The sequence below is a fragment of the Ochotona princeps genome, chromosome 32 (genome assembly GCF_030435755.1).
Source record: "Ochotona princeps isolate mOchPri1 chromosome 32, mOchPri1.hap1, whole genome shotgun sequence".
Taxonomy (NCBI): domain Eukaryota; kingdom Metazoa; phylum Chordata; class Mammalia; order Lagomorpha; family Ochotonidae; genus Ochotona; species Ochotona princeps.
Window position 1 is genome coordinate 14,835,640 of NC_080863.1, and position 12,633 is coordinate 14,848,272.

A 12,633-nucleotide genomic window follows, 5' to 3' on the forward strand; every position below is an offset into this window, starting at 1 on the left:
CGCTCAAAACTCCACAGCCAAACACAAGTTCAGCGCCCAAGCCATTTCCCGCTGCCATGGAAACCAAGTGCTCTGGCAGCACATATGTCTGAAAGTAGCTATGACACCTAGGGAACTCAGTGCGGTGGTGAATGGCAACTGCCTGTAGCAGCAGCACAGCTCTTCCAGTGCCAAAACGACTCCACCTGGCTCAGGAACTTCACATACCATCAGCTGTGCTAGCTAGCAGCTATCTAGGAAACCCTGTTTGGTCACTTCCGGTCCAATGCCCATTGAGCCCAGTGTGATGGAATCAAGCAGGTTGAGCACCCACACTAAACTAACATGGAGCTCCTCACTCAAGGCGCTCAAAACTCCACAGCCAAACACAAGTTCAGCGCCCAAGCCATTTCCCGCTGCCATGGAAACCAAGTGCTCTGGCAGCACAACTGTGTGAAATTGCCTATGACTCTTGGGGAACTCAGTGAGGTGGTGAATGGCAACTGCCTGAAGCAGCAGCACAGCTCTTCCAGTGCCAAAACAACTCCACCTGGCTCAGGAGCTTCACATACCATCAGCTGTGCTAGCTAGCAGCTATGTAGGAAACCCTGCTTGGTCACTTCCTGTCCAATGCCCATTGAGCCCAGTGTGATGGAATCAAGCAGCTTGAGCACCCACACTAAACTAACATGGAGCTCCTCACTCAAGGCGCTCAAAACTCCACAGCCAAACACAAGTTCAGCACCCAAGCCATTTCCCGCTGCCATGGAAACCAAGTGCTCTGGCAGCACATATATGTGAAAGTGGATATGACACCTAGGGAACTCAGTGAGGTGGTGAATGGCAACTGCTTGAAGCAGCAGCACAGCTCTTCCAGTGCCAAAACAACTCCACCTGGCTCAGGAACTTCACATACCATCAGCTGTGCTAGCTAGCAGCTATGTAGGAAACCCTGTTTGGTCACTTCCGGTCCAATGCCCATTGAGCCCAGTGTGATGGAATCAAGCAGCTTGAGCACCCACACTAAACTAACATGGAGCTCCTCACTCAAGGCGCTCAAAACTCCACAGCCAAACACAAGTTCAGCGCCCAAGCCATTTCCCGCTGCCATGGAAACCAAGTGCTCTGGCAGCACATATATGTGAAATCGGCTATGACACCTAGGGAACTCAGTGAGGTGGTGAATGGCAACTGCCTGAAGCAGCAGCACAGCTCTTCCAGTGCCAAAACAACTCCACCTGGCTCAGGAACTTCACATACCATCAGCTGTGCTAGCTAGCAGCTATCTAGGAAACCCTGTTTGGTCACTTCCGGTCCAATGCCCATTGAGCCCAGTGTGATGGAATCAAGCAGCTTGAGCACCCACACTAAACTAACATGGAGCTCCTCACTCAAGGCGCTCAAAACTCCACAGCCAAACACAAGTTCAGCGCCCAAGCCATTTCCCGCTGCCATGGAAACCAAGTGCTCTGGCAGAACATATGTCTGAAAGTGGCTATGATACCTAGGGAACTCAGTGAGGACGTGATTAGCAATTGCCCGAAGCAGCAGCACAGCTCTTCCAATGCCAAAACGACTCCACCTGGCTCAGGAACTTCACATACCATCAGCTGTGCTAGCTAGCAGCTATCTAGGAAACCCTGTTTGGTCACTTCCGGTCCAATGCCCATTGAGCCCAGTGTGATGGAATCAAGCAGCTTGAGCACCCACACTAAACTAACATGGAGCTCCTCACTCAAGGCACTCAAAACTCCACAGCCAAACACAAGTTCAGCGCCCAAGCCATTTCCCGCTGCCATGGAAACCAAGTGCTCTGGCAGCACATATGTCTGAAAGTGGCTATGACACCTAGGGAACTCAGTGAGGTGGTGAATGGCAACTGCCTGAAGCAGCAGCACAGCTCTTTCAGTTGCAAAACAACTCCACCTGGCTCAGGAACTTCACATACCATCAGCTGTGCTAGCTAGCAGCTATCTAGGAAACCCTGTTTGGTCACTTCCGGTCCAAAGCCCATTGAGCCCAGTGTGATGGAATCAAGCAGCTTGAGCAGCGACAGTAAACTAACATGGAGCTCCTCACTCAAGGCGCTCAAAACTCCACAGCCAAACACAAGTTCAGCACCAAAGCCATTTCCCGCTGCCATGGAAACCAAGTGCTCTGGCAGCACATATGTCTGAAAGTGGCTATGACACCTAGGGAACTCAGTGCGGTGGTGAATGGCAACTGCCCGAAGCAGCAGCACAGCTCTTCCAGAGCCAAAACAACTCCACCTGGCTCAGGCACTTCACATACCATCAGCTGTGCTAGCTAGCAGCTATCTAGGAAACCCTGTTTGGTCACTTCCAGTCCCATGCCCATTGAGCCCAGTGTGATGGAATCAAGCAGCTTGAGCACCCACACTAAACTAACATGGAGCTCCTCACTCAAGGCATTCAAAACTCCACAGCCAAACACAAGTTCAGCGCCCAAGCCATTTCCCGCTGCCATGGAAACCAAGTGCTCTGGCAGCACATATGTCTGAAAGTGGCTATGACACCTAGGGAACTCAGTGAGGTGGTGAATGGCAACTGCCCGACGCAGCAGCACAGCTCTTCCAGTGCCAAAACAACTCCACCTGGCTCAGGAACTTCACATACCATCAGCTGTGCTAGCTAGCAGCTATCTAGGAAACCCTATTTGGTCACTTCCGGTCCAATGCCCATTGAGCCCAGTGTGATGGAATCAAGCAGCTTGAGCACCCACACTAAACTAACATGGAGCTCCTCACTCAAGGCGCTCAAAACTCCACAGCCAAACACAAGTTCAGCGCTCAAGCCTGTAGAGCACAAATTTAGCTCCAGCAGAAAAAGAGTCAATAGGATGCCTGCAGGCAGAAGACCTTGTGAGCTAAGGAGCGGCAGAAGACCTTGCAAGATAGAGAGCTAGGAGCCGTTGGATGCTTTCCAAGAGCTAGGAACAGTAAGCTTCAGTTTCCCAAGTTTCCATTTTTACAAAAGAAAGATAAGTTTCCATTTCTCAGACATTGAGTCATTCTTGAAGACTACTTTGAGTATGGGCAGCTCCTGTACCAATCATAGCCTTGTGTAACTTAAAGGTGCCAATGAGATCCCTGTAACTATGCATCTGCTTCTGTAACCCCGCTTCCTGCTTCCCATATCCTATAAAAAGTCACAGCTTGTGCGGCTCGGCGCGAGTCCCTGCTAAAACGCGCGGCAGCGTCCAGGAGCCCAGTGTGAAATAAACCTTGCCTCATGCGTGATTGCATCTCTTGGTCTCATGTCTCGTGTCTGGGGGAGCGCTCAGTTCGTCCGGGGGTGAGGGGCCCCTGGCCCCTGCCCACTCGGGTTTAACAAGCCATTTCCCGCTGCCATGGAAACCAAGTGCTCTGGCAGCACATATGACTGAAATTCGCTATGACTCTTGGGAAACTCAGTGAGGTGGTGAATGGCAACTTCCCGACCCAGCAGCACACCTCTTCCACTGCCAAAACGACTCCACCTGGCTCAGAAACTTCACATACCATCAGCTGTGCTAGCTAGCAGCTATCTAGGAAACCCTGTTTGGTCACTTCCGGTCCAATGCCCATTGAGCCCAGTGTGATGGAATCAAGCAGCTTGAGCACCCACACTAAACTAACATGGAGCTCCTCACTCAAGGCGCTCAAAACTCCACAGCCAAACACAAGTTCAGCGCCCAAGCCATTTCCCGCTGCCATGGAAACCAAGTGCTCTGGCAGCACATATGACTGAAAGTGGCTATGACTCTTGGGGAACTCAGTGAGGTGGTGAATGGCAACTGCCCGACGCAGCAGCACAGCTCTTCCAGTGCCAAAACAACTCCACCTGGCTCAGGAACTTCACATACCATCAGCTGTGCTAGCTAGCAGCTATCTAGGAAACCCTGTTTGGTCACTTCCGGTCCAATGCCCATTGAGCCCAGTGTGATGGAATCAAGCAGCTTGAGCACCCACACTAAACTAACATGGAGCTCCTCACTCAAGGCGCTCAAAACTCCACAGCCAAACACAAGTTCAGCGCCCAAGCCATTTCCCGCTGCCATGGAAACCAAGTGCTCTGGCAGCACATATGTCTGAAAGTGGATATGACACCTAGGGAACTCAGTGAGGTGGTGAATGGCAACTGCCCGAAGCAGCAGCACAGCTCTTCCAGTGCCAAAACAACTCCACCTGGCTCAGGAACTTCACATGCCATCAGCTGTGCTAGCTAGCAGCTATCTAGGAAACCCTGTTTGGTCACTTCCGGTCCAATGCCCATTGAGCCCAGTGTGATGGAATCAAGCAGCTTGAGCACCCACACTAAACTAACATGGAGCTCCTCACTCAAGGCACTCAAAACTCCACAGCCAAACACAAGTTCAGCGCCCAAGCCATTTTCCGCTGCCATGGAAACCAAGTGCTCTGGCAGCACATATGTCTAAAAGTAGCTATGACACCTAGGGACCTCAGTGCACTGGTGAATAGCAACTGCCCGAAGCAGCAGCACAGCTCTTCCAGTGTCAAAACAACTCCACCTGGCTCAGGAACTTCACATACCATCAGCTGTGCTAGCTAGCAGCTATCTAGGAAACCCTGTTTGGTCACTTCCGGTCCAATGCCCATTGAGCCCAGTGTGATGGAATCAAGCAGCTTGAGCACCCACACTAAACTAACATGGAGCTCCTCACTCAAGGCGCTCAAAACTCCACAGCCAAACACAAGCTCAGCGCCCAAGCCTGTAGAGCCCAAATTTAGCTCCAGCAGAAAAAGGGTCAATAGGATGCCTGCAGGCAGAAGACCTTGTGAGATAATGAGCCGCAGAAGATCTTGCAAGATAGAGAGCTAGGAGCCATTCGGTGCTTTCCAAGAGCTAGGAACAGTAAGCTTCAGTTTCCCAAGTTTCCATTTATACAAAAGAAAGATAAGTTTCCATTTCTCAGACATTGAGTCATTCTTGAAGTCTACTTTGAGCAAGGGCAGCTCCTGTACCAATCATAGCCTTGTGTAACTTAAAGGTGCCAATGAGATCCCTGTAACTATGCATCTGCTTCTGTAACCCCGCTTCCTGCTTCCCATATCCTATAAAAAGTCACAGCTTGTGCGGCTCGGCGCGAGTCCCTGCTAAAACGCGCGGGAGCGTCCACGAGCCTGTGTAAAATAAACCTTGCCTCATGCGTGATTGCATCTCTTGGTCTCGTGTCTCGTGTCTGGGGGAGGGCTCCGTTCGTCGGGGGTGAGGGGACCCTGGCCCCTGCCCACTCGGGTTTAACAAGCCATTTCCCGCTGCCATGGAAACCAAGTGCTCTGACAGCACATATGACTGAAATTGGCTATGACTCTTGGGGAACTCAGTGAGGTGGTGAATGGCAACTTCCCGACGCAGCAGCACACCTCTTCCAGTGCCAAAACGATTCCACCTGGCTCAGAAACTTCACATACCATCAGCTGTGCTAGCTAGCAGCTATCTAGGAAACCCTGTTTGGTCACTTCCGGTCCAATGCCCATTGAGCCCAGTGTGATGGAATCAAGCAGCTTGAGCACCCACACTAAACTAACATGGAGCTCCTCACTCAAGGCGCTCAAAACTCCACAGCCAAACACAAGTTCAGCGCCCAAGCCATTTCCCGCTGCCACGGAAACCAAGTGCTCTGGCAGCACATATGTCTGAAATTGGCTATGACTCTTGGGGAACTCAGTGCACTGGTGAATGGCAACTGCCCGACGCAGCAGCACAGCTCTTCCAGTGCCAAAACGACTCCACCTGGCTCAGAAACTTCACATACCATCAGCTGTGCTAGCTAGCAGCTATGTAGGAAACCCTGTTTGGTCACTTCCGGTCCAATGCCCATTGAGCGCAGTGTGATGGAATCAAGCAGGTTGAGCACCCACACTAAACTAACATGGAGCTCCTCACTCAAGGCGCTCAAAACTCCACAGCCAAACACAAGCTCAGCGCCCAAGCCTGTAGAGCCCAAATTTAGCTCCAGCAGAAAAAGGGTCAATAGGATGTCTGCAGGCAGAAGACCTTGTGAGATAAGGAGCGGCAGAAGACCTTGCAAGATAGAGAGCTAGGAGCCGTTGGATGCTTTCCAAGAGCTAGGAACAGTAAGCTTCAGTTTCCCAAGTTTCCATTTTTACAAAAGAAAGATAAGTTTCCATTTCTCAGACATTGAGTCATTCTTGAAGACTACTTTGAGTATGGGCAGCTCCTGTACCAATCATAGCCTTGTGTAACTTAAAGGTGCCAATGAGATCCCTGTAACTATGCATCTGCTTCTGTAACCCCGCTTCCTGCTTCCCATATCCTATAAAAAGTCCCAGCTTGTGCGGCTCGGCGCGAGTCCCTGCTAAAACGCGCGGGAGCGTCCACGAGCCTGTGTGAAATAAACCTTGCCTCATGCGTGATTGCATCTCTTGGTCTCATGTCTCGTGTCTGGGGGAGGGCTCCGTTCATCCGGGGGTGAGGGGCCCCTGGCCCCTGCCCACTCGGGTTTAACATTTGGAGGTCGCACAGAGACTTGGGGACCTTCTGCCGCACCCACGGACAGCTGGCCAACCGGAGGTAAGGCTGTGACTGCAGTCAATCGCTTTCTGTTGTCTCTTATTGTTGTATCTCTTTGTGATATTGTAAGTGTTGGTTTTTGGAGATCTCTTTGTGATACTGTGAGATTTGGTTTTTGGAAATCTCTTTGTGATATTGTGAGACTTGGTTTTTGGTGATCTCTTTGTGATATTGTGAGATTTGGTCTTTGGTGATCTCTTTGTCATATTGTGAGACTTGGTCTTTGCTCTTTTCCTGACGGATCCGTTTGTCCTCTGATGAGGCGTTTGGGAGACTAGAGAAGGAGTCGACGGACTCTTCGGACTTCTCTCTCTCCACCCCGGGGGACACTCCGTGGGATTGGAAGCCTTCGGGCTTCGTTTGGAAGCCTCCGGGCTTCGTGTGGTGGCCACATCTTTCTTCCTTTTTGGTGTTTTTGTTTTTGGTGCATTTGTTGTCCGGGGGTTGAACTCCCCGTGTGTTCTGTGGAGGCGCCGGCGCTGTGTGAATGAGTAAGCACGCTGCGTGTGCGTGTGTGTGTGAGAAAGGCCTGTGTATATTGCCTGTAGTGTGTAAAGTTTGATAAGTAAGTAGTGTGGATGTGTTAAGATGGGCCAAAAGGTCACAACTCCCCTGAGTCTTTCCCTAGATCACTGGAGTGAGGTCCGTGACCGGGGTCATAGCCTCTCCGTGGATGTGAAAAAGAAGAAATGGAGGACCCTTTGTGCGGCTGAATGGCCGTCATTTGATGTCGGATGGCCACGAGAGGGAACTTTTCATCTACCCATTATTTTACAGGTCAAGGACCGGATCTATGACAAGGGTCCCCAAGGCCATCCGGATCAGATCCCTTATGTAACTGTGTGGGAGAACCTTGCCACTAATCCCCCTTCCTGGGTGTCTCCATTTCTCCCAACAGGAAAGGAGAGAGTAAGCGGACCATCGGGAAATGTCTCCTCCTTATATCCCACTGTAGTTAAAGGCTCCGTTAAGGCGGTCCTTCCTCAGGATGACACCTTACTAGCTGATCTGCTGAATGAGAAACCCCCTTCATTACAGGTCCCTCCTGCACAGCCTGCCGCCCCACAGGCGGCGGCTCAGCCTCCACCAGGGGCCCCAGAGCGACCGGAGCCGTCTGCCCCAGTGGAGGCAGACCACCACCAGATCACCGCCCAGCTCCCCCGTGGCAGGCAGGCTGAGAGGGAGGAGGGAAGCTGTTCCAGGAGAAGTGTCAGTGACCCTTCCGTTGCGCCAGATGGGAGGCGCCGAGGGTCCCTGGCAGTATTGGCCTTTTTCTGCGTCTGATCTTTATAATTGGAAACAGAATAACCCCCCTTTCTCCAAGAATCCCGTTGCGCTGACTGGGTTGATTGAATCTATTCTGTTGACTCATCAGCCCACGTGGGATGATTGCCAGCAGCTTTTACAGATCCTATTAACCTCTGAGGAGAGGCAACAGGTGTTCATGGAAGCCCGGAAAAATGTTCCGGGGGACGATGGCCGGCCCACTCAGCTACCCAATGAAATTGATGAGGCGTTCCCTCTGACGCGTCCGGATTGGGATTTTCACACCAACCAAGGTAGGGGACACCTGCGTCTTTATCGCTGGATTCTCATAGCGGGCCTCAGAAGTGCCGGGCGACGCCCGACCAATTTGGCACAGATAAAGCAGGTGATTCAAGGGCCAGAGGAGACCCCGACGGGTTTCTTAGAGAGATTAAAGGAAGCCTATCGCATGTACACACCATTTAATCCCGATAGCGAGGAGCAAGCAGTAAATGTGGCAATGGCCTTCATTTGGCAGTCAGCGCCAGATATTCGGAATAAGTTACAGCGATTAGAAAATTTGCAAGGATACAGCTTGACTGACTTATTAAAGGAGGCTGAGAAGATTTTCAATAAAAGAGAAACAGTTGAAAAAAAAAAAGAAGAGAGACTTAAGAAAGAGGCAGAGTTGCGTGAGGAGAGGTTGCGAAAAGAAGCAGAAGAGAGAGATAAAAAGCGCGATAAGGAATTTAGCCGGCTCTTGGCCACAGTAGTAGAAAACAGGAATTCAAGCGCAGGGAGAACAGATAGGCGCCGGGAGACGGGCAGACCTAGAGACCATCGAGGCCAGTGTGCCTATTGCAAAAAGAGGGGGCATTGGGTCAGAAATTGCCCCAAACTGAGAGCAAAGGAACAAGGGAAAGAAGTGAACCAGCCTTCTCGAGTTCTGGCTTTGGATGAAGACTAGGAAAGTCAGGGCCAGGAGCCTCCCCCTGAGCCCAGGGTAAACTTGCAAGTAGGGGGGCAGCCGGTAACATTCTTAATAAACACAGGGGCTCAACACTCGGTGCTCAATCAAAGACCTGGGCCTCTAAGTGACCGAACGGCATGGGTGCAGAGGACCACTGGGGGAAAACAATACCGATGGACCACTGAGAGAAAAGTACAATTGACATCAAGGAGAGTTACTCATTCGTTTTTACATGTACCCGATTGCCCATACCCACTCTTGGGAAGAGACTTATTAGGAAAGTTAAAAGCCCAAATACATTTTTTAAAAGGTGGGGCTACAGTTACTGGTCCAGAGGGAGCCCCCTTGCAGGTCCTAACTCTGAGCTTGGAAGAAGAATATCGATTGTATGATAAACCTGGCTACTCAATGACCATGGCTATCGACTCTCAGAATATGTGGCTGACTAAATATCCATTGGCATGGACAGAGACTGAGAGAATGGGGATGGCCGTGCACCAACCTCCCCTCATAATAAATGTTAAGGCATCGGCGGTGCCGATTGCAGTGAGACAATATCCAATGACCCATGAGGCCCATGAGGGGATACGACCTCACATCCAGAGACTCCTAAATCAGGGAATTCTGACTCCCTGCCGTTTCCCTTGGAACACCCCTCTGCTGCCGGTCAAGAAACCTGGTACTAATGATTTTAGACCTGTGCAAGATCTACGGGAGGTTAATAAGAGGGTCGAAGATATGCACCCAACAGTGCCAAATCCTTATAATCTTCTCAGCACCCTGCCACCTACTCATATTTGGTATACAGTGTTGGATTTAAAAGACGCTTTCTTTTGTTTAAGACTGAGCCCCCAGAGTCAGCCCTTGTTCGCGTTCGAATGGCAGGACCCGGAAATGGGTATCTCAGGACAATTGACTTGGACTCGTTTGCCTCAAGGCTTCAAGAACAGCCCTACTCTGTTCAACGAGGCGCTACATTGAGACCTCGCAGACTATCGGGTAAGAAACCCCCATCTGATTCTTCTCCAGTATGTTGATGACATACTTTTAGCTGCCTCGTCAAAAAAAAAAAAATGCGAGGAGGGCACAGGAACTCTTTTAAAAACATTGGGGCATTTGGGATATCGGGCCTCAGCCAAGAAGGCCCAGATTTGCCAACAGGAAGTGACTTACTTAGGTTACAAACTAAAAGAAGGACAACGGTGGCTAACTGAGGCACGGAAAGAAACTATTTGCAACATCCCCGTGCCTCAGAACCGCCGCCAATTGCGAGAATTCATTGACACCGCCGGGTTCTGCCGATTGTGGATCCCGGGGTTCGCCGAATTGGCGGCCCCCCTTTACCCACTGCTAAAATCTGAGACTCCCTTCGAATGGACCCCAGAGCAGCAGGGGGCGTTTGACAGGATCAAAAAGGAATTTCTCTCTTCCCCGGCATTAGGACTCCCTGATCTAACCAAGCCCTTTGAACTCTTCCTAAATAAACGAGGGGGATATGACAAGGGAGTCCTTACTCAACGACTTGGACCTTGGAGGCGCCCTGTCGCCTACTTATCCAAGAAACTGGACCCAGTGGCTGCTGGGTGGCCCCCGTGTCTCAGGATCGTGGCCTCAGTGGCAGTGCTTGTTAAGGATACCACCAAACTGACCTTGGGGCAGCCCCTGACTATGTTGACGCCCCACGCTGTTGAATCCCTCATTCGACAGCCTCCGGAGAGATGGGTATCCAATGCTAGACTGACTCACTACCAGTCAATGCTGTTGGATACTGATAAAATTCGGTTTGGGCCAGTCACTACCCTCAACCCTGCCACCCTATTGCCAACACCCCATGAGGCCACCAGCGATCCTCATGATTGTCAGCAAGTCCTGGCTGAAGTTCACGGCACCCAACCAGACCTGCTGGACCAGCCTCTGTCGGGAGCAGATTTCACCTGGTTCACAGATGGGAGTAGCTTCATCGCCAATGGAGAACGGAGGGCCGGAGCAGCGATGACTACCGATTCTCAGGTGATTTGGGCTGGCGCCCTACCGCAAGGGACGTCAGCCCAACGAGCGGAGCTAATTGCCTTGACGAAAGCCCTTCAATTGGCGGAAGGTAAGAGACTTAATGTATACACAGACAGTAGATACGCCTTTGCTACTGCCCACATTCATGAAGAAATATACCGGAGGAGAGGACTGTTAACGTCTGAGGGAAAAACTGTTAAAAATAGACAAGAAATTATTGAACTGCTAAAAGCTTTGTTTCTTCCAAAGGCCTTAAGTATCATACACTGTGCAGGACATCAAAAAGGAGATAGCCTGGTAGCGAAAGGAAACCGTTTAGCGGACGCTACGGCTCGAGAGGCAGCAACGGGGCCTCAAGTCCTAGTCACCAGAGATCCCTGCTCTGAGACTCCAGAGGCCCAACCCAAATGGGAATATTCAGAGCAGGACCTGGATATAGTCCAGGGACTACAGGCCAGTTTCGACCCAGAGGAAGAGGTCTGGGTTCATCAAGGTAGACGTGTGATGCCCCTCGCAGTGGCCGAGCAGTTGATTGACCAAATTCACAGACTCACTCATTTAGGTGTCAAGAAGATGAAGTCAGTTTTACAACGAGAAGAGGTAGCCACCTACATCCCATGTAAAACGGCACTCTTGCAGAAGACTGTTGATAACTGTAATGCCTGCACCCTTGTCAACCCCAGCCGGGAAAAACCGGCATTAGGAGCTAGACTAAGAAGGCATAGACCAGGAGAACATTGGGAAATAGACTTCACTGAAATTAAGCCAGGGATGTATGGTTACAAATACCTTCTAGTCTTTGTAGACACCTTCTCAGGATGGGCAGAAGCCTTTCCCACCAAGAACGAGACGGCCAATGTGGTGGTTAAGAAACTACTAGAAGAAATCTTCCCACGATATGGAATGCCACAAATAATAGGGACGGACAACGGGCCTGCCTTCGTCTCCTAGGCGACGCCACTCCAGGCACATCTGAGGGCGCTACAACTGGTGCACCAGGACATCTGGGGGCCCCTGGCCGCTGCCTATCAGGACGCCCAGACATCCCCTACGGTGCCACACCCCTATAAGATTGGAGACACTGTCTGGGTTCGCCGACATCAGTCCAGGATGCTGGAACCGCATTGGAAAGGACCCTACACTCTCCTTCTCACCACTCCCACCGCTTTGAAGGTAGACGGGATTGCGTCGTGGATCCACGCTTCTCACGTCAAGGCAACCAGACCCGAATCCCCGAACGCCAACACTCCACCTTCGCAATGGAAAGTCCAGCGCTCTCAAAACCCTTTAAAGATAAGACTGTCGCGTGCCTAATTTTCTGCGTTGCTTTTGTATGCAGTAGCCCTCACCTGCCACAATTACAAACTTGGCAGGTGATTTCTGCTACCGGTAAGGTAGCATGGGAGGTACAGTCAGACCGACATCCCATAGGAACTTGGTGGCCAAATCTATACCCTGATCTTTGCCAGCTAGTGACCAGTCTAGAGAATTGGGGTGACAGTGATAAAGACCCTGCCTCAGCCTCGACATTCTGCCCTTCCAATTTCAGAGGGTGGGGCCCTTCGGGCTTTCTCCCTAACCTAGCCCGCTGTTATAACCCCTTGCTCAGGCGGTCCCTTCGAGACGAACCTTTTTGTGTGTGTCCTCGAGAGAACCACAGACGCCCTGCTTGTGGGGGAACAGAGTCCTACTATTGTAAAACTTAGGGCTGTAAAACTACGGGGACAGGATACTAGATACCTAAGACAAGTAATGACTACATACAAATAACCAGGGCTACCTTTAATCCCTCATCTTGTAATCAATTAAATGTCACCTTCTCCGCCAAAGGTAAAAAAAAGCCATTTGCCTTGGCTGACAGGTAAAACCTGG

General features: G+C 51.0%; 1 protein-coding gene across 1 annotated transcript; it reads left to right on the plus strand.

Annotated features, from left to right (window-relative positions):
- Positions 1-7,770: 7,770 nt before the first annotated feature.
- Positions 7,771-11,831, plus strand: LOC131478390 (uncharacterized). Its single transcript, XM_058657445.1, is given in 2 exon segments — positions 7,771-11,632; positions 11,635-11,831. Coding segments are annotated over 2 exon segments (4,059 nt in total).
- The last annotated feature ends 802 nt before the right edge of the window (positions 11,832-12,633 follow it).